The sequence below is a fragment of the Spermophilus citellus genome, assembly GCF_964194105.1.
Source record: "Spermophilus citellus genome assembly, chromosome: 17".
NCBI classification, from domain to species: domain Eukaryota; kingdom Metazoa; phylum Chordata; class Mammalia; order Rodentia; family Sciuridae; genus Spermophilus; species Spermophilus citellus.
In genome coordinates this window covers 77,524,243-77,551,119 of record NC_138199.1, presented here as the reverse complement: position 1 = coordinate 77,551,119, position 26,877 = coordinate 77,524,243, and the positions used below count along the sequence as shown (strand labels likewise).

Below are 26,877 nucleotides of genomic sequence, written 5' to 3'. Positions count from 1 at the left end.
CCATCCCCATCCCCACCTCTTCGTTCAGCTGGGCAGTGCCCAGCCACTGGTGCTGTTTTTGCTCTGGGGTGGGGTGGCTGTGTGTCTGTGGAGCGAGCCACTCCTGCTGGGAGCACTGTCGGTGATGTGCACAGCAGGTGCTGTGAGGTGCTTTGCTGACAAGTGACCCTTTGTGTTGAGCTCAGCTCGTGTTGGCTGGTTTTTTTACCCCCTCCCCACCCTCCAACAAACACGCACCCCCAGTTCTGCTGGACTCCTGCCAGAGCTGCTTTCTCCGTGGCCCTGGGGCTGGTAGGAGGCCCCTGAGCTGGGGGACTCTCCAAGGAAGGGCACCCTCTGCAGCACCCGGGAGCCCTCAACCAGGCTGCTCAACTGAGGGTCTGCTCTGGGTGGGCCAAGAGGGGTCCACAGGAGGGAGGCTGAGGTTGGAGGGGCCTGCCTCTATGAGAGCCTGGAGTCTCCACCAGATCTGGCTCTGGTAACAAGCTGGGGTGTGTAGGGAGAGCCACCTGCTCCAGGGCTGATGAGGGCTGGCCTTCTAGGGGGCTCTGGCCTGGCCTGCCCAGGCTTATCTGCAGCTGTCCCAACAGGACAGGCAGAAGCCTCTGGCTCCAACCCTTGTCCAGTGCTCTTGTCCATGTCTTGCAAGGATGAAGAGGCCAGTCCAGCCCCCAGGATGTGCAGGGCCTGTGTTCACCTGCCTTGGAGAAGGGTGACGTGACCTAGGCTGTGCTGGCTTCTGTCTGTCCGACTTGACACCTCCCAGGCCTCCCTGGCCATCGCAGGCTGTGGGGATCCCAGAGCTGACAGGTCTGGACTGCCTGCCAGGCTCACTTCCCCAGACCCCCTGGTCTCAGGAGCTAGAGCAGATGTCCCAAGAGACCATTGTCTCAGGGCAGTGATGCCGTCCAGCCTTGGCAGCCTCAGCTGGGCATAACACACAGACCCAGAATGAGACGCCCGGCCAAGGGGGTTTGGTGTGCCATCCTTGTAGAGCCAGGGCAATGCCCCGCACCACTGTGCAGGCTGAGGCCACCTCCCCGTCAGGCTGCCCTGCAGGGGTGTTCTTCAGGAGGAGTTCCCTGAGGCATCAGTGCTGTTTAGTTATGTGGAGAAGACAGTGGGACCAAAGCCACATGGTTCCAGGCTGGCTGACAGTGGGGGACACCACAGACCATGGGGCACATGGAGTCTACCTGCCCTCCTGGCCACTCAGCTTCCCCATGTCTGGCCCTGCAAGGGTTAACTGACAGCCCAACACTTGCCCCAGGGATAGTCCCTCTGGACCTGAACAAGGGCAGACCCTTGTTCCTGGAACTGGGCAGATCCCAGTCCTCGACTCCTCCCCTAGGACTCTGCTTGGTTCCTTTCTCTTTGGCCTGCATGTCCTCACTTCCCAGAGTCTGTGCCCCCGCTCCCAGGGGACCCTCTCCTCAGTCCAGACTCCTACCCCTCATTGGGCATCACCTGTCCTTGGGCAATGGACTCATTGGAGGACACTCCAGGCCCCAGAGAAGGGCAGGGACTGCCCAGGTCAGCTGTGGAGGTTTGGGGTGTGTCTCCTGAAGGAGGATCTGTGTGCCTAGACATGGAGGCACCTGGGGCAGGTGCGGAAACCAGAGGAGGCCCAGGGTGGTGGCTGTCCAGGTCATGGGGCTCTCTCTGGATTCCCAGCCATGGCCCTTTCCCTGAGATGGATGGGGGAGAGAAGGGTGAGTGGCCCACTGCAGGAAGTTGTCCCTGGACAGAGGATGCAGGGAGGGACTGCAGCGGGCCAGGGACAAAAGCGCCAGTGCTCAGCAACTTGGGCCAGCGACCCTGCCCCCGCAACCCTTCTGACCCCCCCAGGGGGCACCCGGAGCTCACAGCAGTTGTCAGACAGGCGGCTTAGAACACGCGCCCGCTGATCCTCAGTACTCCCAGAGCGCGACCGCGGAGGGCACGTCGGCGTCTGCGCGGAGCAGCCCCGAGGCGCCGCCGCGCAGGTACTTGCCGCTGCGCGCACGAATGGCCAGGCGGCCGCGCTCGCGGAACTCGAAGAGAAAGTCCTCGGCGCTCTCGCCGTCGCTGCACACGCTGCCGTGGCTGCCGGTGTACCAGAAACCGCCGCCGCGGCCTGGGGCGGGGACGGGGCGTCGGCGTGGTCCACCCCCCACGCGCCCCCCGTGCCTGTGCGCCCGCGACCCCGGTGTGTGCCCCACTCACTCCTGCGCACCTCGGATCTGATAGGCGCCGTCGCTGAAGCTCAGGTGGAAGACGTCGTAGACAGAGCGGTTGGTGTCCAACTGGTTGGAGCCTCGGCGGTGGCAGACGAAGCCGTCCAGGCCGCGCAGCACCAGGATGGGCCGGTTGATGAGCTTGAGGATGAACTCCTCGTCCTCGCCTGCAGGAGAGGGCGCTGTGGAGCTGCCCTCCCAGCCCCTTCCCTGTCCAGGCACAGTCCTGCCCAGATCTGCCATTGCCTGGTGCGCAGCCTTGGCAAGGTGCCTAATGCCGTGGAATCTAGGAGTCTCCAATTGTGCAAGGAGTCGAGGAGGTTCCCAGGGTTCCCAAAGGTGCGATGGAGAAAACCAGACCCTCTGGGAGCTAACTGTCCCCTGGTGGATTACCCAGATTAGGATGACTTGCCCTGGCAGCAGCAGCTCCCCTGAGAGAGGGGAGAGGGCCTGTGTGCAGGCACCCGCCTGGGTGGAGAGCCTGCCCCCAGCACCTAGGAGGCAGGGATGCTCACCCACAAAGTCACTGATGGCTGCCAACTGCCCGTTCTTCTTCATGCACACATAGCGCCCATTGCTGGCTTTGAGTGCCACCCGCCGGCCACGCCACTCCACCTCAAACATGGTACTGGCAGAACTGAAGGGAACAGGACAAGGTCCCCTCAGTGGCAAGAAATGGGGATGCAGGCCTCCCCTTCTTCCTCAGGTTCCAGGGCCCTCCACTGACACCACCATTAAGAGCTGCCCCATCCAGAAGGTGTTCTTCCCTGGGCTCCAACAGTGGTCCTCAGGGTTGAGGTAGCAATGATGGTTGGTGCAGTGTGGTGGAGGTGATGGTGGTGGCAGCCATGGTGGTGACCTTAGTGGAGGTGATGGGGATGGGGGACACTCACACTTGTGTGGCTGTGGCCTGAATGCCCCCATGGGTGACCAAGGTCCAGTAGCCTCCAGTGCTGGAATAGAAGGTACACTTCTTTGTGTCCTGATCAATTTGCATCAAGAAGGTCTCGTGGTCTAGCTCTTCATCCTGATTGGCTGAGACGTTGACCCCTAGAGGGAGGAGATGGGGAAGTCCCTCACAGCTCTCCTGGGGGGCAGGGGTTGAAGAGGCATGCTGGGGCACCCCCAAAGCCAGAGAGTCTCATCTAGAACCTCTGGATTTGGGAAGATCTGGAAAGCTCCTGCCAGGACCATGAGGCCTGGGCTGCTCCCCCACAGGGCCCCTAGCTCTTCCCAAGGAAGAGAGTCCTTCCGTGCCGGCAAATCTCCCACTCCGCTAATCAGCGGGTAATCTGCTTGCTCCCACTCTCTTGACCCAGGACTTACGCCAGCTTCTATTTATAGCTCATTTCTAAGCTGCCAGGTGGGCACAGCAGGGTTTTTGCCCTACCCCATGTATGGACCCAGGTCACTTCCAGTGCCGAGGGACCAGGAAGACCCCCATACGCACATATGCTTGGTCTCCCAGAAGCCCTAGAGGTCAAGGCTGCCCAGGGCTCTGCTGGGGTTCCCAGAGAGGGTGGAAGGGGCCACTCTCTGGGCTGGCAACAGCCCAGGCCCGGAGCCTCCCCGGGATCTGCCCACCCATGGCATCTCCAGCTCCCTCCCGAATACTGCATCCCAGTTTCCATGGCGACTGGGCACTCAGTGGTATGACAGGCTGTAGACCCCACAAGGCCCAGGGGTTCCAGTGTGGGCAGCTGGGGAATGGGAGGAGTAGTGGACAGAGCCCTACCCAGTCCGGCCCCTGGGGGGAAGGGCATCAAACAGCAACCCCTAGGGTAGAGCCTGGGTCTGCTCCCTTCACTGGTGTCCAGAGGCCACCCCTGGGCCAGGTGCTACTCACACTCAGGTCACAGCTCTGGTGCAGAGAAGCAACTGGAAGGGGCCTAGCATCTTTGCCACTGTCCCCACCACCACCAGCTCCCTCATCCCAGTCACAGATACTGAACTGAATGGGCAGCACCTCTGTCCCTGAGCTTCTCCTGGCCTGGGACTGGCTGTGAGCCAAACATGGCCCTTGTCCTCACATGCCTGGACTTGGTGAGCAGAGGACGAGGATATCTAGTGAGAGGTATGAGCCACTGTGGGAGACGGTGACAACTGGCCTCCCTGCGGGGACTGAGAAAGAAGCCAGGTCAAAGAACTGGCCAGGCAGGTCGAGTGGCCCACTGCGGCTGTCTCCCAGGCCAGGAGTCCCACATCACTCCACGCACCACATTTAGGCAGGATGCTGTCCGACATCTTTCTGGACACACAGTCACCTGCTTCTAGGAAGCTGACCTCACAGTGGGAGGGACACAGAGTTCAGGTTGGTATGGGGGATGTTGTCTTACCCTACTCGGGGGATTGGTTGAGCCAAGCAGTGTTCAGTCCTGACCAATGAATGTAAATGGGGTATCTGCTAGGATTTAGGGGAGATATTTTACTCCTAAGGAAACAAGAAGGGCCAGTGATGCTTTTTTCTCTGGATTTTGTCTTTGTCTGGATGTGAGGCCTGGAGTTGCAGCAGCTATTTTGTGAACATAAAGTCAGCATTGAGTCAGGAGAGTGGTTCGACAAGGAGGTGAGAACCAAGGCCCTCGGTGGTACCACAGAACTGACCATGGTACCCTTCCAGGAGTTGCACCTTCCCCGAGGCCTCTGGACTCCACTTACACGTGACAGTCATGTCTTTCTGACACCAGGCAGTCTGGTCTTCCTGCCGTGCTACCCACCAGCACTGCCATACCAGTGAGGGCAGACAGACTGGCTGGCAGGCTGATGGAGGAGGAAGAGAGAGGAGCACGCTGGGTGCTCTCACCCCTCCAGGGCGAGGAGACAGCCAGGGATCTGCCTGGCCATGGCCCCGCTCTGCCGCCACTCCAGGAATCAACCGACAGGAGATGGGGCAGAGCTCACGGCTGCCCTGCCTGGAAGTCGAGGCACCCGCTCCCCAGGCCTCTCCTTCCCCGCAGCCTGCTTCCTCCCACCACCGGCTGCCCAAGTCCATCTGACCCTCTGCGGGCCAGGCCAGGTAGCCTCAGCCTTACTGCAAGGTACCTACCTCCCATTCCCAAGGTACGAGGGAAGCAGGTGGTGGTCCTTGGTAGGGGATCCCCTCAAACGGCAGTCAGATCCAGGTGGTGAAGAGACTAACATGACCCACGTGGCCACCATCACTGAACCTCCTCCACCACCACACCATCACCTCCACCACCACACCATCACCTCCACCACCATCACCATCACCTCCACCACCATCACCATCACCTCCACCACCATCACCTCCACCACCACCACCACACCATCACCATCACCTCCACCACCACACCATCACCTCCACCACCACCACCACACCATCACCATCACCTCCACCACCATCACCACCACCACCATCACCTCCACCACCACACCATCACCTCCACCACCACCACCATCACCTCCACCACCATCACCACACCATCACCACCACCACCATCACCTCCACCACCATCACCACACCATCACCTCCACCACCATCACCTCCACCACCATCACCACCATACCATCACCTCCACCACCACACCATCACCTCCACCACCATCACCTCCACCACCACACCATCACCTCCACCACCACACCATCACCTCCACCACCACCACCACACCATCACCTCCACCACCATCACCTCCACCACCATCACCACCACACCATCACCTCCACCACCATCACCATCACCTCCACCACCACACCATCACCTCCACCACCACACCATTACCTCCACCACCACACCATCACCTCCACCACCATCACCACACCATCACCTCCACCACCACCACCACACCATCACCTCCACCACCACACCATCACCTCCACCACCATCACCACACCATCACCTCCACCACCATCACCACACCATCACCTCCACCACCACCACCACACCATCACCTCCACCACCATCACCTCCACCACCATCACCTCCACCACCACACCATCACCATCACCTCCACCACCATCACCACCACACCATCACCTCCACCACCACACCATCACCTCCACCACCACACCATCACCTCCACCACCACACCATCACCTCCACCACCATCACCATCACCTCCACCACCACCACCACTATCACCTCCCCCACCACCACCATCACCATCACCTCCACCTCCACCACCATCACCTCCACCACCACCACCACCACCATCACCTCCACCACCATCACCTCCACCACCATCACCTCCACCACCATCACCATCACCTCCACCACCACACCATCACCTCCACCACCACCACCACCACCACCACCACCATCACCTCCACCACCACCACCATCACCTCCACCACCATCACCATCACCTCCACCACCACACCATCACCTCCACCACCATCACCATCACCTCCACCACCACACCATCACCTCCACCACCATCACCATCACCTCCACCACCACCACCACACCATCACCTCCACCACCATCACCATCACCTCCACCACCATCACCACCACACCATCACCTCCACCACCACCACCATCACCTCCACCACCATCACCATCACCTCCACCACCATCACCATCACCTCCACCACCATCACCACACCATCACCTCCACCACCACACCATCACCTCCACCACCACCACCACACCATCACCTCCACCACCATCACCATCACCTCCACCACCATCACCACCACACCATCACCTCCACCATCACACCATCACCACCACACCATCACCTCCACCACCATCACCTCCACCACCACACCATCACCTCCACCACCACCACCACCACCATCACCTCCACCACCACACCATCACCTCCACCACCATCACCACCATACCATCACCACCATCACCATCACCTCCACCACCATCACCATCACCATCACACCATCACCTCCACCACCATCACCTCCACCACCACACCATCACCTCCACCACCATCACCACCACCACCATCACCACCACCACCACACCATCACCTCCACCACCACACCATCACCTCCACCACCATCACCATCACCTCCACCACCACCACCACACCATAACCTCCACCACCACCACCATCACCTCCACCACCACACCATCACCTCCACCACCACACCATCACCTCCACCACCATCACCATCACCTCCACCACCATCACCACCACACCATCACCTCCACCACCACACCATCACCTCCACCACCACACCATCACCTCCACCACCATCACCATCACCTCCACCACCACCACTACACCATCACCATCACCTCCACCACCACCACCACCATCACCATCACCTCCACCACCACCACCACCATCACCATCACCTCCACCACCACCTCCACCACCACCACCATCACCTCCACCACCACACCATCACCTCCACCACCACACCATCACCTCCACCATCACCATCACCTCCACCACCATCACCATCACCTCCACCACCATCACCTCCACCACCACACCATCACCTCCACCACCACACCATCACCTCCACCACCACACCATCACCTCCACCACCACACCATCACCTCCACCACCACACCATCATCACCACCACCACCACACCATTACCTCCACAGTCCCTCCAGCATCACAATTTCTTCTGCACCTCCACCACCAACAACTCCACCTCCACCAACCCTCCATATGATTATCACCATCAACACCTCCACCTCTACTATCTCTCTACCATCACTTCCACATTCACCAAGCTTCCATATCTTCTCCACCGTACTCACCTTCACCACCACACTGTCATTAACATCACTGCCACCCCCATACCATGCTATCAATATCAGCACCAGTGTTGTCACCCCCCATGAGCCTCTTTCACAAGCGTCACTCACAAGCAGTTGGTGCCCAGCACCTCCGTTGGCTCCACAGGACACCCCCTCCACCCGGCTCCCAGGTAACTCACATTGCTGATTAAGGCCTGCAAGCATCTGGGCCTTGATGAAGGGCAGGCAGGAAGGAAGGACCATCACTGTGTGTCCACCCGGCCACATGCCAGGACCCAGGCGCCTCTAATGACCATTGATGTTCTCACTGGCCTGAGGGCTCTGAGTGCAGCCCCAGCCCCCTGGGCATGGCTGACTTCTGCCATCTGGGCCAGGCAGCCAGTGCCCAAAGCCCTAAGGTAAGGCAGGTGCCCAGGGAGGCTGACATCCACAGGGTAGGGACTCGATGGGCACATGGTAGCTGCCCTTGCCTGGGGAGTGCTGGCCTGGAAGGACCTGCGTGGGTAGAAGCAGCTGTCCCCATCTCACCTCTTGTCCTGACCTCAGAGCCGCAGATCTGGGCATGCCCGGCCACTCGGGGGTGCGTGGAGCGGGAGCCCACGTTGGAGCACGGCGATGGCTGGCCCGGGCCAGGGCCTTGCTCTCAGCAGCATGGTACCATTCCGAGACCCTTAGCTTCCTCGCAGGAAGTGGGGACTGCTGTGTTCACCCCACAGGCTGCTAGGGGCTGTCACATGAGATAGGTGACCAGTGGCTGGGAAATGGGGGAGCCACTGGAGCGGAGATGGGCTGTCCCACCAAGGAGCCAGGCCTGGGGCACGGCAGTGTGCCCCGGTACCCATTAGCACTGAAGGTGACCAGAGCCCCATTCCTGGGGCTGCCGAGGCTCCCCTGGCCAGGCCTGCGGAGGTGCCGACCCCTCTACACTGTGCTGTCTTCTTGCCCTGCCCTGGCCCCTCCCCAGTTTCCTTCAAAGTTCAGACAGTGGGATGATGGGCAGAAGGGGAGTGGCAGGGCCTCCGTGGCCTCCTGTCCACCCATCCTCACAGCCCCAGGCTGGGCACGGCCCACCCCCTGCCCACACCTCTCTAATCTTGGAGTCAGCAGCTGCCCGACTGTTAAGACAGTCTCCGGCTGCCGGGGATAAAGGGCTGCTGGTTAGCCCTAGGCCCACTGCCCCGCCATATGCCAGTGTCCACCAGTCACACAGGAGCCCATCAGACACGCACTGGGCGGCCAGCCGCTGTGCCTACCTTGCCGCACAGAGACGTAGCGGTGGTTGGCGGCCACCAGCACCACCTGAGGATGACTCTCCTCCAGGTCGAAGAGCTCATCCTTGCTGGGCCGTGTGTTGCGCCCAGCCTTCAGCGTGCCAGCAGGCCCCGTGGGTGCCAGGTAGCGGCCATCACAGTCCTTGAAGGCCAGCTTGCCCGCCTTGAACTCCAGTGTGTAGCAGGCATGGGCCTCAGGCTCCCTGACCAGGCGGCCGTCGCTGCGCAGGTAGCGGCTGTCGCTGGACTTGAGGCAGTACCGTCGGCTCTGGAAGATGAGGGTGAGCAGCGCCTCCACCCCCCAGGGCATGTCGCCGTCCGCTGCCATCTCGTCCTCCTGCGGGCACAGGTGCACATAGCGCCTACGGCTCACGCTCAGCAGGTGGGCCTGTGGGTGGATGGCCAGGTGCACAGTCCACAGCTCAGCCGTGGAGATGGTTGTGGCAAAGCAGGACAGCTGGTCCTCAGTGCCTCCGAAGAAGCGGCCATGTGGCTCTGACTGGAGCACCCAGCGCCCATCCGGCTGGGGCAACACTAGGAAGCGGCAGTCAGGGCCCGGCCGCTCTGCTCCACAGCCCACGCGCCCGTCCTCTTCTGCTGACAGGTAGCGGCCCAGGTGGCTGCTGCGGAACAGCACGGCCGTGCCCTGCCCCGGGTCGGGCTCCAGCACCCACATCTGCTTCCTCTTGAGGCTGGGTGCCGAGGCATTGACCTTGAAGCCAAAGCTCTCCGCTGTCAGGTATCGGTCAGTATCATTGACCAGGCCAAACTGGATCTTGAGCACCTGGTGCAGGCCGTTGGTGGGCATCTTCCAGGCAGGCTAGTCCTTGCAGGCTGGGGAAGCTCCCTCTGAGTGCTCACGGGTCCTGGGGCCTCCCAGAGGCCCAGCTCTGCTCCACTGGCCTTCGGCCCCCAGGGCCTGCTGTCGTCATGGACCCCACTACCTGCGGCAGCACCGTCTGACCAGTGGCTCGGCCACCCAGGCAGCTCTTACGTGGCCAGTGGGCAGCAGAGGGCGGGTGGGGAGGACGGATCAGGAACGTGCCGGCTTAGTGGCGGTTCATTACCCCAGCCTGGACTGCAGCCTTTCCTGGCTGACACGGGGCTGGAGCAGTGCCCGGCAGGACTGGACACAGGCTCCCCCACCTTATCTTCCCCCACGGCTGCTAGGGCCCAAGTCCAGGGCCCTGTGCCCGTACCTCTTGGCCTCTCACCTTCCTGCTGCCACCTCAAGGCCCCTCGGACTCGCAGCGAGTGCTCCCAGCCACGCAGCTCCTTCCCAAAGCAGAAAGGGCACCAGTGGAAGCCCACGGCACAGGCGCAACCCGATCGCAGCCCCCGCCGCAGGCCACCAGATCCGCGGCAGGATCCAGTTACTGCTCCTCTGACTCTTGCTGCCAGGAGCCCAGAGCTCCCCCAGGCAGGCTCCCCACCCAGTGGCCTGCAGCGCGTCCTGGGCTGCCCTGCTCGCACCCCAGCCTGCAGTCCTGGGGCCCGGCTCTCCCTTTGGGTGGCCTGGAAGTGGCAGGAGGGTGTTAGTGCCAGTGGCAGGGCCAGCACAGGCGCACTGCCCCCGTGGAAGGCCTGGCTCGGGAGGAGCCGCCCGCACCAGGGGAGCCAGTCCCCCTTAGGGAGGAATGTTCGAGCAGAAGCTCCCCTGTCCTGTGGTCAGTGGCCCGGCCTGTGTGGCTTCCAAGTGCCCTGGGCAGGTCTTGGAGCCATGAGGCTGCTCCCCTCCCTCCTCATGTGGCCTCCCACAGACCTGCAGGGTGGCCTTGGGGACCCTGTAACTGCCACTTGAATCACCAGGGTGACTGGCCTGATGGGTCTTTAGAGACTCTGTTCCCTTGGTGTCTGGCCAGTGGGGGACCCACGGGCTGGCCCTGCTCAGCCATGCCTGTCTCCTGCACCTGCCTCAAGGGCCAGGTGCCAAGGAAGGAACCGGAGCTGCCCACCCTGGGCCGGGTCCAGACCTGGTGTCCTCTTCCTTATGACAGCGTGTGACCCTCAGGTCTCCCTGGGGACCAGGAACAGGGTGGTGAGGACTTCCAGCCACGGTGCCCAGTCCCTCCACTGTCCTCCTGGCCCTCCATCCCTTGAGTGGCCATTGTGGCTCCACACAGGGCAGCCAGGCGCAGCAGTCCACTGTTAGGGCGTCAGGGGTGGTTCACAGAGGGACTGTCAAATGCAAATCCTGCTGTCTGCACCCTCCCTGCAGGCCAACTTGGGCCACAGGTATCTCGAGGCCCTGGCTGTGTGGCCAGGCATCCCCCCACGATGCCCACACCCCAGCCTCCCCTCAGGCCCCAAGGGTACAGCTTGGTCTGTGTGTGTGTGGCGTGGGGAAGCCATGTCCACTGTGTCCTCCAGGCGTGGACACTGGCTGCTCCTCCGCAGTCCCTGGCCTCAGCCAGGTGCAAAGGGAACTGGGATGCCCCGTCCTTCTGATGGGCAGGAAGGCCTCATCGGCACTGCCAGGTGCTGGCAGGCCCTCGAGCATCGGGGGAGGAAGCCCGGTGGCCAGGCACTAAGCAGCTCGGCTCTGGGCAGCCTCTGGATGGCAGGGCCAGAAGCGGCAGTGGCTCCTCCGTTATGTGGCCCACAGCTTCAGAAGGGGTGGGGTTATTGGCACAGATCCAGGTGTGCTAGCCAGGGGACCGCTGGGTCCCAGGGGAGGGGCACTTCCATAGAGGGAGGCAGTTCACCAGGTCCTCCACACCAGCCTCCACACAGCCCCAAGGCTCTGGTCAGCTCCTGGATAGGGGAGAGCTTCCTTCTGGGTCCTGGCAAGGTTTCAGGCACACAGTAGGTGCTCACACGCAGTAGTGTGCCTGAGACTGTTCAACATGGGGGCCTGTTCCTTGTGCAGTGGGCTGAGCCCCTGCAGAAAGATGCAACGTTGGACATGCATGTCTCTGTGTGTCGAGATGCCCCGAGGTGGGGGCTGGGCCTAGCTGTCACCTGGAGACGCTGCTGTGGACCCCAGCCTTAGAACCCCCTCAGTGCTGCTCAGGGTGATCAGATTGTGCACTGCTCAAGGGCACCTCTTTTTTTAAAAAATATTTATTTTTTAGTTGTAGATGGGCACAATACTTTTATTTTATTTCTTATGTGGTGCTGAGCATTGAACCCAGGGCCTCTCACGTGCAAGACGAGTGCTCTACCACTGAGCCACAACCCCAGCCCTCAAGGGCACCTCTGTATAGGGTGCCAGTCACAGCCCAGATGTACCCTGCACTCAGGAGCCCACAGCAGGCCTGGCCTGGGTACTCCGGCTTCCCTTCATAGCACCCCCACCCCCACACAAATGTGTCTGCCCTGAGGCCTGTCCTGGCTGGGCTCTGGAGAGGTCCAAATTTACTGGCATTTGGGAACCCCGTTCACCTGCACCACCTACCTCTAAGCCCAGAAGGAAGACAGTGGCCCAAGTGTGTGGCCACATGTGGCTGCTGCACTGAGCCTGGACACAGAAGGTCAGGCCACCTGATGTTCCATCTTAAATGTCTGTCTTGAGGGAGGGGCACCTCTCCCTGATGGGTGCTAGGAGGTCATTTGGGTGGGTGGCGCCCCAACCCCCTACTACAGTGAGCAGCTGGTGGTGGGTGGGTGTGGTCAATGGACCCTCCAGAAGGTAGGGACCGCGTCAGCTGTCGGATCCCCTGGCAGACAAGGCCAGGCCTGAGCCTCAGCCCTGCCCCTCAGTGAGGGTCCAGCTGGGCTAGGAGCAGAGAGCTTTGCTGCCCCCAGGCCTCTGGTGCCCACCCTAGAGCTTTCAGGAAACCCGTTCTTTCCCAGGAGGCTGGGAGGTGAGCTGCCCTGTCACTCTAGGGTCTCCCTTCTCCTCCCCTCCCTGGGACCAGCAGAGGACAGACACTCACCACCTCATTTGGACTGCCAGCCTACACAACCAGAGCCCAGCCTGGGCCCCTGCCAGCAGGCTGCCTGAAGCCATGGCGACCAGCACGTGCACCAGGCTGGGTGCCCGGGCAACGCTGATGCTGTTGGTGTGAGCTGGCGCAGGCCTGTGTGTGCTGGGAAGGGGCGGTGCCCTCCTCCACTGGCCTGGAGCCCCGGAAGCTGGGAAGTGCGGCCAGGAGCCTTTTTGCTGAGGGTGGCCTTTCACAGCCCCAGGGCCCTCCCTGCAGAGACCAGGGAGAGCCCAGCTCCCCATCCACTTCCCAGGCCCCACCTCCGCTGCTCTGGTCGGCCTCTCTGCCCTGACCCATGGTCAGCCCCTGCTGGACCTTTGGCATCCCCTTGGTCTTCTGTCCCCAGGCTCTGACTTCTTCACCCCTGGGTCCTGTCACCTCTTCCCTGCCACCGGGGTCTGGCTTGGCAGGCGCCCAGGGCTGGCTCCAGGGCTGCTCCTGAAGCAGCCGCCTGCTTGTGGCCTCATGATTTTTTCATGGCTGAGCTCTCTGCACCCGCAGTTCTACTTACAGGGCCATCACGGGCAGGGCTTCTCTGACTCTGGCCTGGGTAGGTTTACTGAGGCTGAAGGCCTGGTTTAGAGTGACAGGTTTGCTCGGAAGGGGGGTCTGTGTTGGAATGAAGAGTATGGGGAAGGTGCTCCCCAGACTCCCAAGCTGCACACCCACTGTGCGGTGTGCACATCCTCCCCTCCACCCCACACCCCCTGGCAGGTGGCTCAAGGAAAGAGCTGCTTTGCAGGGTGTAGCTCAGTGGTAGAGCCCAAGGCCCTGGTCTCCATCCCAGCATTGCTCACAGAAGCTACTCAAGGATCTGTTACTGCCCCCCGCCCTTCAAGCAAGAGCTTTGCAGTCTCCTGTAAAACCACCAGGTTGCCATGGGGAAGAGCACCTGAAGAGGTCAGGAAACGGGGAGGGGAGACCAGAGGCCTCTGGGTTCTGCTAGAAAACCTGAGGCCCCAGCAAGGCTAAGGGTCTCCAGAGAGAGCACAAGGGAAGGACTACGGGTGTCTCAGCCCGTAGCCCAGCCACCCATGTCACCGGGTGATCCTTCAGTGCAACCCTAGGACCTGCTGCATACGTTACGGGGTGGGAGGGGGCATTCACAGGGGTAGTAAGCATAAGTCCCTGGCTGCATGAGGCATGAGTGAGGACCAGATCCCCAGCCAGAGGAACATGGTTGTTCCTCCCCATCGGGTGTCACAGACACAGAAGTGCACAGCACAGGTGTGTCTACACCCACTGTGCACAGCCATGAGCTCGAAGCTGTGCCCGGGCAGTGCAGCCCCTGTGCATCTGCACACATGAGCACACACACAGGCACGCTCACACAGACACAGAGATGGCCAGACACAGAGTGCCTCCTACATCTGCAGAGGCTCAGCTCACTCACCAAAGCCAGACTCCCATCTCAGACCGACTGGCATTTAGCAAGCACCTGCTGTGTGCCAGAAACTGGCTGAGGATTCACGAGGGAATCAGCCCTGCCTCTGACTTCTGGGACAAGACAGACATGAACCATTCACTGGAAAAGGGTGACAAAGGTCCTGAGCCTGGTCACTGTCATGATCTGTCATGGTGCCCATGGCGTGTGCCTCATTTCTCAGCCCCACATGTGTGCACTGGTCTGCTTTCCAAGAAAGTCTCATCACCTACAGTTAATGTCATAAACAGTCCAGAGAACACTGAGGCCTTGGGAATTAAAAACATGAGAGTTTATGACAATAAAATGCAATACATGATTCCGGAGAAAAGGCTACATTGCAGGGATAAGGCTGTCACTGAAGCACAGGCTGCAGAGGGAGCCCTGCTAGACTGACGACGACCTGCCTGACTTTGATGCCTGTGCCTTTATTTAGATGGCACAATGCCTTGTTAGGGAGAACTGAACTGCTAAGGGCGTCCTGCCTGCAGCCTACTCCCTTATGGCTCAGAAACAGAGACAAAGAGAATGATTAAGTTTTGCAAAATGTTTAAAACCAGATAAGTCTGGAATTATTTCCAAACAATAAGGTTAAAACTATAATAAATGAAATGAAAAATTCCACCAGAAGGCTAGAGGTCAAGGGGAAAGCCTTCCCCCAAAAAAGACAAGGGGGGAGAAGAAAACCCAGCAGCTGGGTCGGGGTGGGAGCTGAGTGCCCTGAGCCCCGCCCCTCCAGTCCACCTTTCCCTGCTGTGCCACGGGAAATGGTGGTCATCAGGGGCCCTCTGCTGGAGGGCAGAGCGGCCTAAATGACCCCGTGGTGCCCCTAAGGCCGAGCTCCCTGTGCCAGCCACACATACACCCGGCCCGGGCCGGCCGCCACGCCCTGGAGCTCCTCAGTGGATGCTCGGGACCTCGGGTGGGCTGGCCCTGCCCCGCACTGAGTCCAAGTGGACGCGGGCTGACCCCGGCCCCTCCTTCTCGCGCGTCAGCACTGGCTGAGGTCACGGCCGCTGCCTGCCGCTCCCCCTGCAACCTTGCCTCGGTCACCCGGGCGGCGGGTGGCGACTCAGCGGCCAGCCAGGAGCGCAGCCCCGCCGGAGCCATGCCAGTGGCCGCGGGGTCCCTGCTCCATGCCTGGCTGCCCCGCGGCGATGGCGGGACCCGCCTGGCGGCCCACCTGGGAATGACACCCGCCAGCCCCAGCTGGGTCCTCCTCAGGGCCCATGGCGGGGGCGCCATCTGCTGGCCCCTGGCTGCAATCTCGTGCTCTGGGAAGCATCTCAACTCCCAGTCTGTGCCCGACGGGAGAGCTGTGGGCAGAGTGGCCGCGAGTCCTGTGCCCACTGGCCGCGGACAGGCCCCAGGTGCCTGATCCCAGGAAGCAGAGGTGAAGCTCGAGCAGATGTCCCGAGCCCCGGCCGTGCTCGCCTGCACCTCGTCTGGCCGACAGCCAAGGGTGCGGGAGAGGGGACGAGGGCCAGGGGCAGCGGGCTGCAGCAGCGGTGGCCCTCAGGGGGCGCCAGGCCTCAGGGCCCCCATTTGCGCCTTCTCTGGCAGGCGCACCGCACAACCCCGGCCGCCCATGGATTTTGCTGGTGGTATCCACCAAGTCCTCCAGGAACAGCTATTTCCCCAGGTGACCTCAAAGGGAGCAGCTGGGAGCTTGAGCATGGAGGACCAAGATCCCGCTAGTGGGGCAGCCCACGAGGACATGCCGCAGGTGTTGCCCCGCAAACCCCGCATAGTCCCGGTATAAGTTACCGAGTGCAGCCTCGGCTACAGGCAGATGGAGGGCTCACCCAGGCCTCTATCTGCATCATGCAGACCAGACCCTCTGGGGCTGAGAGCAATACTGTCCACCCCTGCCCGCAGGGCCCGCCTGGCCACATCCCTTGAGGTTTCCAAGCGGGTGAGATCTGTGCTGGGACAGGGGAAGGGGCAGCCCAGGCCAGTGTGCTCCGAGTGACCTCAGCCTGGCCCCCACCTCCCAACACTGTGCCCATCAGCGGCAACCCTTGGGCTGGTGGCCAGTGGCTACAGGGCATTCAGAGCAGCACCCTTCCTTGCCTTGCTCAGCCTGGTGCTAGGCATCCTAGCAGGTGTGGGGTGCCTAGTCTAGCTTTGCTGTCTCCTTGGGAGAGCTCCATGTAGCCCATGTCAGAGTAGGATGTCAGAAAGGTCAACCGTGAGCCTCCTGTATCCCTCCACCCATGTCCCCTGCAATCCAGCCTGCCTGTGTGACTGGCTGAGCAGAACAACCCCTGCGGGCCAGGAAGAGGGTCCCTGGGAAGAGTCAAGCCTGGGACTCCTCTTCCAGCCCAGCCCAAGAACCACACCCTCCCTGTGCAGCCAGGGGTCAGGAAGGGGTTTTGCTGAACCCGCCCCCCCACTCCCTTGTCTCCCCAGCCCCTCTGCCTGACTTCCTCTTCATCAGCCTCCACCTGGGCTTCTCACCCACATATTGGCACTGTTTTGGGTACAGACCCCAGTTTCACCAAGGACAGGGCTGCTGTGCCCCCAAGAAGTACTGCGGGAAGGAGTGGGACACAGAAGCACCACGGGATGGTACAGGGCCTGTAGGGAGGAGGGAGCCAATGGGAAGGGCTTAGGGGCCAGAGGGCAGTGAGCAGGGTACAGTGGTGTGTGGAGGCAGTGACTGGCCAGGGAGGAGCTGGGTTCTGAGTCCCCACAGGGAGATTGATTGTGGAGAAACAGGGGTAGGTGGCAGGGCCCAGCCTGCTGTGGGAGGAACAGGTACAGACAGAAAAGGCAAGTCGAGAAGCGGGGCAAGAGGGTGAGTGTGGGCTGGGGAGGTGGCTCAAGCGGTAGCGCGCTCGCCTGGCATGCGTGCGGCCCGGGTTCGATCCTCAGCACCACATACAAACTAAGATGTTGTGTCTGCCGAGAACTAAAAAATAAATATTAAAAATTCTCTCTCTCTCTCTCTCTCTCCTCTCTCACTCTCTCTTTAAAAAAAAAAAAAAAAAAGGTGAGTGTGAGTGTGTGTGCGTGTGCGCACACTCGTGCTGGCTTCTGTCATGAATCATGTGCTGAAAGTGGAGAATGTGGGGTTCAGCCGTTGGAGGCTGGGCCTCCTGTTGTGGCCCGCAGTTATGGTCCCAGCAGAGGTGGAGATATCACGTATGGATAGTGCTTGCCTCTGGGGGCGAGGGCTGGGAAGGGGACAAGGTGACTTCCTCCCAATCATTCTGGGTAGTACCTACTTACCAAGTGCACGCAGCAACTAAGTGAGGAGTGAACAATTTTAGGGCAACTGAGGCGCTCTGTGAGGCCAACAGAGAAACAAGGCCCAGGAGTGAACCATCCTCTTTGGGGGCAGCAGCTGACCCTGGAGGTGTGACCCTGAAAGCAGCCTGAGGAGCTGGCTCTGTTCCAGGCTCAGGTCTGACGTGGAGGTGCTAAGTGCCAACTCATCACTGAAAACAGAGAGCCTGGGGACAGCAAGGCTGGAGGCTTGGGGAAGGTTCTCGGGGTCACCTGATGGCCTCTGTGCAGACCTTTTACCATGCAGGAAGACCCCCTGTCTCAAGCCCCTGATGGGCCACACGCGCTCACGGAGCTGAGGTGTCCTGACTCCCAGCCCAGGGTTCTTCTAGGGCCTTCTTGGATCCTGTGGCATCAGTGTGGAGATGGGACCCTTGGATAAACTCCAATGGGCATTCTGTCCTCCAAGGCCTGGACTCAGATGTCGAAGCCCTCAGACTTCATGTGGGGTGCCCACAGAGCCCTCCATAACCTCTGACCTCCAATGAGGTGACGTGCCCTGTCTGGCTCACTTCTTTGAGCCAAGAGCCTGTTAAGCACAGTCTCAGAGCCTCCACAGGTGGCTGGAACAGAGGCCCAGCCCATGCCTCCTGGCCCTGGACAGATAGACACACAACATCCACTCAACTCTCAGCCTCCAGAATGCAGAGACCTCCAGCGGCAGGACCCTCTGGGCTTCAGTCTGGGCAGTCCTGGCAGGAGAATGGAGCCCCTGCAGGACCCAGGGGGCAGAAGTGAGTGACCATGGCCTTGTCCACCAGGGCAGCCCTTGGGATCACTGTTCCAAACAGGCAGAGCCCACTCCAGGAACTGCCCTGGTCCCTATTAGCGCTGTGAGAGGACCCTGGAAAGGCTTTAGGAAACAGGAGCATGGTGTTGCTTTTGGTCTGCTGCAAAGGCCTGCAAGAACTGGAAGTCAGTCAAGAGCAGATAAAGGCCAACTTCCTGGGTTTTTAAAAACTTATTTTATTGAGGAAAAACTGAAGATTTACAGGAGAGTTGCAAAGGCAGAGTGAGTGTCCCCTGATGTTGGTGTGACTGCCCCAACTGGGAGTTAACAACGGACTTACTCTTAAACGCCAGGCTTCACTTGGTCTCCCAGCTCCTCCAGTGTCTTCCCTATTGAGCCGCTGCACGGGGTGGAAGAAGGAAAGGCACTCACCAAGAGGCAAAGGCTGGGGGTGGCATCTCATTGCCAAGTTCCCTGCTGTCTGCCCAACAAGAAACCAGCCAACTGGGAGGTGGTTAGAGACGCCAGCACGGGGTGAGTGCTGGGCACAGGGTAGGGCGGAGGTGGCCTGGAGTCCAGGGAGAATCCCTGAAGGCTGAGGCGGGGAGATGAGGAGCTGAGCCGGTGCAGAGGAACACAAAGGAAGGACCCAGACGCAGCAGGCCCTGCCTGGGCTGTCCTACCTTTGCCACACTCCCTGGGGTAAGGAGAGGCCACCTCCCAGGCCACTGCTTTCTCATCCACCACATGGGTGAAATATGAAATGAGTTACTGCAAGGTCACAATAGAAAGCCACTAAAATCAGCACTGAACTACAAAAATAAATCACAACATTTCTCTGAGCCCATCTTCCTCCCCACAATGGGAAGACACACCCACTTCTGGCAGAAGTGGAATTGCTGCCCGGGGCCTCCCAGCTCACTGAAGCCAGGGACTGCCACATCTACAAGGTCCCATCCCCAGACGGTCCAGCTCCAGTAGGGGTAGGGGATTCCGGCACCACCTCTTCCAGAGCACAGTCCAGATCGGGCCGCGTGAACTTGGGCGAGGTCTCTGCCCAGCTACAAAACAAAAAAATCAGTGCACACACGGCACCTCCCTCCCTGGCTAGGTGCGGGCCCTCAGCTTGCAGACCCTCCCGCGACCGCTGAGGGTCGCGGGCACGCGCAGGGCTGGGTGGGCTGGGGGCTGTCCACCCACTCTCGGGCTTCCCCGCCGACGCCCTTTGTCCTGCGGGCCAATGGGCGGCCTGCTTGACTAAATAAGGCGAGGAGCAGTCGGGTGCCCCGTCCGTTACGTCCGCCCGGTGACTCAGGGTGGCCGCGGACCTCCAGGCGACGGGCGGGGCACGGGCCGACTTTGCCAAATATGGCCGCGCGGCGAGCCTCCACCTCCCCCCTCCCGCCCGCCCGCACACCTGGGCCACACCTGGGCTCCGCAGCGGGGCGCGCCCGGGAGAGAGGAAGGGAGGGGCAGGCGGCCCCGCTGGGAACTGCCAGTGCCCGACCCCTCGCCGCCCGCAGGTGGGCAGAGCGCGGGCGTGGCGGGGCAGAGGTCGCCTGGAGCCGCGCCAGCACATGCGCAAAGGTGTCCGGCAGGAGGCGGGGGTCCGAGGCCACGCAGGTGCTCCCCGGCCGAACTTGGGGCTACCTCCTACCTCCCCATGGTTCTGGTGTGACACTGCATATTAGGTCCCCGTCAGTGAAAGGTCTCAGCGCGGGTCAGCGGGCGCGCGGCTCTGCCCGGCAACCCCAGTCAGAGTGGGTTTTCTGGAAGTCCACCCCGCGTCCTCCCGTGGGTGGGGCACACTTTGTAGTCTTGCGGGTGCCCCTGGAAAATCTGAGGGTTCGCACACTCAGCAGCCTCCCTGCTAGGCATGGTGGCCGTCCGCGAGGGTCTTCCGGCCAGCGGTGAGCCGCGCTACTGCTGGGACCCGGGCGCGCGGGGGGGGGGGGGCACGAGTCGACCTTGCAGGGCCGAAGTGGCCCAGAGACAGCGAGTGTGGAACCTTCCTGGGGAGCCCGACCCCGCCCCCTACCTGTCCGGGTCCGGCCGAGCGCCCCGTGACCTTGAGCTAGTCCCCCGCGCCACTGCCGGCTCCTCCCCCAGCGCTCTCCCCTGCCGCCAGGCTGGTTAATTCTACCCGAAACCATTCCAGAAGCTTACGAATAAGCCCGCAGAAACCACAGGGCCCGCTCCCCCTCCCGGGATAACCAAGGGCACACGCCGGCAGGTGCGGCCAGGGCGCTGCCAAAGGTGACAGGTTCCCCGACCTGGGTTCCTAGGGTCGATACACTCTGTGCCCAAGCCCACTCCGGTTCCGACCTCAAGTCTTGCCTAGGAACCGAGGGAGGCCGACAGTTAGAAAGTCAGGGTTCCTTCCTCGCCTCATTTCCCTGGAATGTCCACAGGTGACCAAAACGAAACAAAGCGCCCGCCACACCACCTCCTACGAGGAAGAGGGGTGGCGAGACCCCAATCCTGGGCGGCGTCCGCGTCTCGGGCCCGCGGGACCTGCGGCCTGGGCGCCCCCTCCTCCAGCGGAGGGCCGCTGTGCTCGTGCTGCGCCGGGACGGGCGGCCCCTCCCAGCGACCACGACGGGCGCCGGCTCCGCGGGCCTGGGGACGCCCACCCACTACCCCCCAAGGGCGACGGCCTTCGCGACCCAGGCCCTCCGCGGACCCAGCGGGGGAAGCTCGCGGGGGCGTCAGGGGCTCAAGGGCCCCCGCGGGCCCGGAGCCGCAGGGACTCACCCCAGCTCGGGGCGCGGCCCGCCCGGGACCCGGCAGTTTCGGTGCGCAGCCGGCCCTCCCCGCGGTGCGGCAGTCCCGGGGCGGGGCCTGCCGGTCCTCCGCGCCGCGCCCTCCCCGCGACCCCCGGAGGCCCGCCCGGCCCGCGCAGGGTCGCGGGCGCGCGGGGGCGGCGCGGGCGGGGCGGTTGGCGGCGGCGGCGCGGGCCGGGCCGGGGCCCCACGTGTCCCAGGCGGGCGGGCCAATGGGCGCCCGGCTTTCGGAAAGATCGCCATATATGGACATGTTCTGGGGCCGCGCGCGCCCCGCGCTCGCTTAAGTACCGGCGGGGGAGGCCGCGCTGGGTCTCACTCGCTGCCGCCGGCCCGCGCTCCGCGTTCTCTCGCTGCTCCGCCGTCCGTCCTCCGCCGGTAAGCGGCCCGCGTCCCCGCGCCCCGCGTCCCCGCGCCCCGACCCCGACCCCGCTCCCGCTCCTCCGAGAGCCTGCTCGCCGCCCGGGAGCCCCGGTGGCTCAGCCCGCGGGAACAAAGGCGCGGGCCAGGCCGACGCCCGCGGGCGGGGCGGGGCGGCGCAGTGCGGACCCTCCGCGCCGCCGCCGGTTGTGAACGGTTGCTGCTTCCCGGCTCCCGCCCTGCGAGTCTGGGGCGGAAGGCCGACTGTCCTCCTTTGGGGAGGGGCCGTTCCTGAGCGCGAGGGTCCCCTGAATGAGTCACATCTCTGAGCAGATCGCCATGGAAGAGGAAATCGCCGCGCTCGTCATTGACAATGGGTCCGGCATGTGCAAAGCTGGCTTTGCCGGCGACGACGCCCCCCGGGCCGTGTTCCCCTCCATCGTGGGGCGCCCCCGCCACCAGGTGAGTCGAGGCCCCGGGGTCCTCCCTTGTGCACCCTGTGCGCGGCAGGACGGAAGCCTGACGCCCTCCCTTGCAGGGCGTGATGGTGGGCATGGGCCAGAAGGACTCGTACGTGGGTGACGAGGCCCAGAGCAAGCGTGGCATCCTGACCCTGAAGTACCCCATCGAGCACGGCATCGTCACCAACTGGGACGACATGGAGAAGATCTGGCACCATACCTTCTATAATGAGCTGCGCGTGGCCCCCGAGGAGCACCCGGTGCTGCTGACGGAGGCCCCCCTGAACCCCAAGGCCAACAGAGAGAAGATGACTCAGGTAGGGCAGAGCCCGGCCGGCGCCCTGTTCAGTCATTTTCCGTTGATCCTCATTTCCTGACGGTCAAGTGTCTCTTTGCTGTTCCAGGCTTCTGTTCCTCTCCTGGCATTTCCTCCCTGAGGCCTCCAGGTTTCTTGTGTGTTTCTGCCTGCGTTCTGTTCTTTTTCCACACATCACATTTGTGGCATGCGGCATGTCGTGTGTGGGCAGGGGTGGCCTTGGGTTCCTGCCTCTGACTGAGCTGCTCCTTGTCCCCCCAGATCATGTTCGAGACCTTCAACACACCGGCCATGTATGTGGCCATCCAGGCTGTGCTGTCCCTGTACGCCTCTGGGCGCACCACTGGCATTGTCATGGACTCTGGTGACGGGGTCACCCACACAGTGCCCATCTACGAGGGCTACGCCCTTCCCCACGCCATCCTGCGTCTGGACCTGGCTGGCCGGGACCTGACAGACTACCTCATGAAGATCCTGACAGAGCGCGGCTACAGCTTCACCACCACGGCCGAGCGGGAGATCGTGCGGGACATCAAGGAGAAGCTGTGCTACGTTGCCCTGGACTTCGAGCAGGAGATGGCCACTGCTGCATCCTCCTCCTCCCTGGAGAAGAGCTACGAGCTGCCCGATGGGCAGGTGATCACCATCGGCAACGAGCGGTTCCGGTGTCCAGAGGCACTCTTCCAGCCCTCTTTCCTGGGTAGGTATCTGGATGGGGCACAGAGTTCAGGGCCTTGCCACCCGGAAGTCTTAAGGCTGCTAAGGGAGAGCTTTGTTCCCTAGGTATGGAATCTTCCGGCATCCACGAGACCACCTTCAACTCCATCATGAAGTGTGATGTCGACATCCGCAAAGACCTCTATGCCAACACCGTGCTGTCGGGCGGCACCACCATGTACCCAGGCATCGCTGACAGGATGCAGAAGGAGATCACAGCCCTGGCCCCCAGCACCATGAAGATCAAGGTGGGCGTTCACCTGGCCTGGCGGGGTGAGGGCTGGGCTCTTGTGGAAAGGGTAGCTGCTCTGGTGTGACATCCAGGGTGCTCACTGTGGTCCTTTCCCTCCACAGATTATCGCGCCCCCTGAGCGCAAGTACTCTGTGTGGATCGGTGGCTCCATCCTGGCCTCACTGTCCACCTTCCAGCAGATGTGGATCAGCAAGCAGGAGTACGACGAGTCGGGCCCCTCCATTGTCCACCGCAAATGCTTCTAGATGGACTGAGCAGGTGCCAGGCACCTGCTGCATGAGCTGAATCTGAAGTATAAATTTGCTCTGGCAAATGTATACACCTCATGCTAGCCTCATGAAACTGGAATAAGCCTTTGAAAAGAAATTGTCCTTGAAGCTTGTATCTGATGTCAGCACTGGAACATAGAACTCGTTGCTGATTTTGACCTTGTATTCAAGTTAACTGTTCCCTTGGTATATGTTTAATGCCCTGTGCATATCTTTGATTTAAGCCTTTAGTCCATGTGGCTCGGTCACCTGGTACCTGAGGTGAGAGCGTGCATAAAGGAGAAGTCCGTGGCTTAGGGAATCTGAGACCACAGCAGTGATCTGTGCAGGGTACATGTGTCGGCTGACAGACTTCCAGGGTTGCTCGGGCTGGCAAGAGTTCCTGGGCCAGCTGTCACTTCTAACAGGGTGGGAAAGTCCGAGCCTTAGGACCCAGTTTCCGTTCTTACCAATGTCCTCCCGCCTGACCACCGTTGGTTATTACTTGCCTTGAGTTGGAAATGGTTTGCATTTACATCTGTAAATTTATTCACTTTAATTTATGTAAGGTTTTTTGTACTCAATTCTTTACCAGATGACAAAACTTTTGGTTTTCTACTGTTATGTGAGAACATTAGGCCCCAGCAACACTTAATTGAGTAAGGAAAAATAAAGTGCTACAGTACACTGAAGGTCTGCTCCTGTGCGCATGTGTGGGGCAGGTGGACAGCGGCCTGGGAGGGTGGGCTGGGCTGGGCCCAAGCCAGAGATGGAGCCTCTGCTCTGGAGTGGAACCTCCCTCAAGCCAGAGATGGAGCCTCTGCTCTGGAGTGGAACTCCCTAACCATAGAGACTGCTTGCCACCAAGAGGTACCTGAGCAGCAAGGAGTGGTGCCTTCTGAGGGCTCAGGGTCCTCGGTCCCCAGGTGGTGGGGCTGAAACAGGGTGGAGGTTGCTTCTGGCTGGCCAAGCAGCCATCATGGGGTCACTGCTGGATGTGCTGGTTGTCCAAGAGGGATGGCTCTGACTGGCCTGCAAATTGGGCCTTGAAGGAGTCTGATCCCAGTTGAAGCCCAGGTAAGAGCAGCAAAATGTGCTTCTAGGGCAGAGCTGCCAACCTGGGGTTGGGGTTTAGGGTAGCCATGTACCCCCTGAGTTCAATCCCTAGCACCAGGAAAAAAAAAAAAAACTTGATTGCAGTTAGAGGTGGTGAGTGGACATGTAAATAGTCGGGATGGCGACTTCTATGTCATGTATTTTTTTACCACAGTAAAACCATATCACAGGACGTGCACATCTGGGGACGTTTCCCAAGCACAAAAAGGCCTGCTCCTGGGGAGCCCTAGGAGTGGGATGAGGCGGGAGGGGTCAAGTAGGAAAGTCCAGTGGGTGCTGGACCTGCTGGGAGCTCCCTGACCTGGTTCCATCCCACTCCAGGAACCTCTGGTTCCAGGTTGTAAATGCCGCTTGGCCTTGGCAGATCCTGTCCCCTGCTCCAGTGCAGGTGGACCTCATGGGTCTCCTGACTCTTGAGGCCAGGTCACACCAGCTTCAGATTAGACCATCACGGTTGACCCTTAATTTGCCTTTATGGTATGGCCAAAGCCTGCCTGGCATTTGGGGGTGTATGGCAGCCACCCAGGCCAAGAGAGACCTGGGCCCAGTGTCACTCCCCTCTCCTGGCACCAGGGTGGCTCAACATGTGTTCCTAGGTGATGGGGAGATGGCCACATCAAGGCGTTAAGTTTTGCTTTGAAAGAGCTGTATCAGTCAGAGTCAGAGAGGGACCTGTGTGCCCCAAAGGGACAGAGAGACTCCCAGCCTGGCTCTGCATAGCCAAAGACTGACCCCCTCCGTCCAGATTTCAGATGCAACCTCGGCAGTTCTGCCAGGACTAGTGCCAAGAGGTGGATGCCCCCGCATCGCAGCCAGCTGTCACACCCCATGGCAGCATTCGAAGACCATGGTGCCCGCTCCACCTTACAGATATCACATATAATGATTCTTTTTTTGGGGGGGGTTGTCTTGTATTGAGGATGGAAGCCAGGTCCTTGCACATGCCAGGCAAGCCCTCTACACTGAGATGCTCCCCAGTCCCCTCACTTTTTTTTTGATATCAGTGATTGAACCTGGGGTACTTAACCACGGAGCCACAACCCCAGCCCTTTTAATATATCCTAATTAGGGACAGGGCCTTGCTGAGTTGCTTAGGGCCTCCCTAAGTTGCCAAGGCTGGCTTTGAACTCATGAACCTCCTGCCTCCGCCTTCCCAGCAGCTGGGATTACAGGAAGGTACCACTGCACCTGCCAGAGGGCAGGTCTTTATTCTAGAGAGTTCCTCCACTCTGGACCTTGCTGATGGCACCCTTGAGGTGCAGTTCAACTTTCTTAATACTTGATATTCTTTCTAAACTTACAACCAGTTCTGGCTTTCAATGTCTTCAGTGATCAGCCTGATTCAGGTTTAACATATTATTATTTTTAAATTGTTTAGTTGTAGATCTTTATTTTGTTTGTTTATTTTTATGTGGTGCTGAGGATCAAACCCAGGCCTCATGAGTGCAAGGCAAGTGCTCTGCCACTGAGCCCCAGCCCCAGCCCGGGTTTAATTATTTTTAACAAGAATATGACTGGGTAGTCAGGCACAGTGGCACATCCTATAATGCCAGCAACTCTGGAGCCTGAGGCAGGAGGATTGCAAGTTCAAGGCCAGCCTGGGCAATTTAGCAAGCCAGGCTTTCAAGACAAAATAAAGGGCTGGGGTTGTAGCTCAGGGGTGGAACATTTGCCTCGCACATAGGAGGCCCTGGGTTGCCTAAAAATACATAAATAAATAAAGGTGTGTGTCCATCTACAACTAAAAATGTTTAAAAAGATAAAAAGAGGCTGGGGAGAGAGCTCAGTGGTAAAGCACCTGCCTTGCATGAATGGGGCCTTGAGTTCAATCTCCATCACCACAGAAAAAATAAACAACAATAAAAAGTATTTTAAAAAAGAAATAAAATAAAATTTAAAAAGGGGGTGCTGGGGAGGTAGCTCATTGGTTGAGATTCCCTGGGTTCAATTCCCTGTACCCTGAAGAGAAAGAACAAGAAGGAGAAGCCTGGGGCCCAGTGCCCAGGCAGGGCTGGGTCAGCAGCCACTGGCGCGTTTCATGGAGGACTGCACGTGGCAGCTCGGCCTCT

At 60.5% G+C, this 26,877-nt stretch overlaps 2 protein-coding genes and 1 long non-coding RNA gene across 5 annotated transcripts; 1 reads left to right on the top strand and 2 right to left on the bottom strand.

Moving 5' to 3' along the window:
* Positions 1-309: 309 nt before the first annotated feature.
* FSCN2 (fascin actin-bundling protein 2, retinal) lies at positions 310-13,959 on the bottom strand. Its single transcript, XM_081272767.1, has 5 exons — positions 9,164-13,959; positions 3,110-3,266; positions 2,732-2,853; positions 2,216-2,383; positions 310-2,116 (listed from the first exon to the last, which is right to left on the bottom strand). The coding sequence occupies exons 1-5, from the start codon at positions 9,987-9,989 to the stop codon at positions 1,911-1,913; spliced, it is 1,479 nt and encodes a 492-aa protein (XP_081128893.1). The 5' UTR covers positions 9,990-13,959; the 3' UTR covers positions 310-1,910.
* Positions 13,960-18,773: 4,814 nt separating this feature from the next.
* LOC308636901 lies at positions 18,774-21,447 on the bottom strand. Its single transcript, XR_014019521.1, has 2 exons — positions 21,309-21,447; positions 18,774-19,615 (listed from the first exon to the last, which is right to left on the bottom strand). It is a non-coding gene; the product is annotated as an uncharacterized lncRNA (long non-coding RNA).
* A 109-nt stretch (positions 21,448-21,556) lies between these two features.
* ACTG1 (actin gamma 1) lies at positions 21,557-24,384 on the top strand. Of its 3 annotated transcripts, XM_081272768.1 has the most exons (6): positions 21,557-21,715; positions 22,031-22,159; positions 22,236-22,475; positions 22,736-23,174; positions 23,258-23,439; positions 23,546-24,384. In XM_081272768.1, exons 2-6 carry the CDS (start codon positions 22,037-22,039, stop codon positions 23,687-23,689), a joined length of 1,128 nt encoding a protein of 375 aa, XP_081128894.1. In that variant the 5' UTR covers positions 21,557-21,715; positions 22,031-22,036; the 3' UTR covers positions 23,690-24,384. The 3 variants fall into 3 exon arrangements, with proteins under 3 accessions (XP_081128894.1, XP_081128895.1, XP_081128896.1); XM_081272769.1 differs by lacking the exons at positions 21,557-21,715; positions 22,031-22,159 and adding an exon at positions 22,563-22,604 and having other exon boundaries at positions 22,378-22,475; XM_081272770.1 differs by lacking the exons at positions 21,557-21,715; positions 22,031-22,159; positions 22,236-22,475 and adding an exon at positions 22,589-22,611.
* The last annotated feature ends 2,493 nt before the right edge of the window (positions 24,385-26,877 follow it).

Excerpts from the sequence above, each read along its gene's own strand:
- FSCN2 (XM_081272767.1), bottom strand. The coding sequence starts at position 9,989 with ATGCCCACCAACGGCCTGCACCAGGTGCTCAAGATCCAGTTTGGCCTG. Across the intron at positions 3,267-9,163 it reads CTACGTCTCTGTGCGGCAAG|GGGTCAACGTCTCAGCCAAT; the intron begins GTAGGCACAGCG and ends TCCTCCCTCTAG. Across the intron at positions 2,117-2,215 it reads CGGCGCCTATCAGATCCGAG|GCCGCGGCGGCGGTTTCTGG; the intron begins GTGCGCAGGAGT and ends TCCCCGCCCCAG.
- ACTG1 (XM_081272768.1), top strand. The coding sequence starts at position 22,037 with ATGGAAGAGGAAATCGCCGCGCTCGTCATTGACAATGGGTCCGGCATG. Across the intron at positions 22,160-22,235 it reads TGGGGCGCCCCCGCCACCAG|GGCGTGATGGTGGGCATGGG; the intron begins GTGAGTCGAGGC and ends CCTCCCTTGCAG. Across the intron at positions 23,440-23,545 it reads CCAGCACCATGAAGATCAAG|ATTATCGCGCCCCCTGAGCG; the intron begins GTGGGCGTTCAC and ends TTCCCTCCACAG.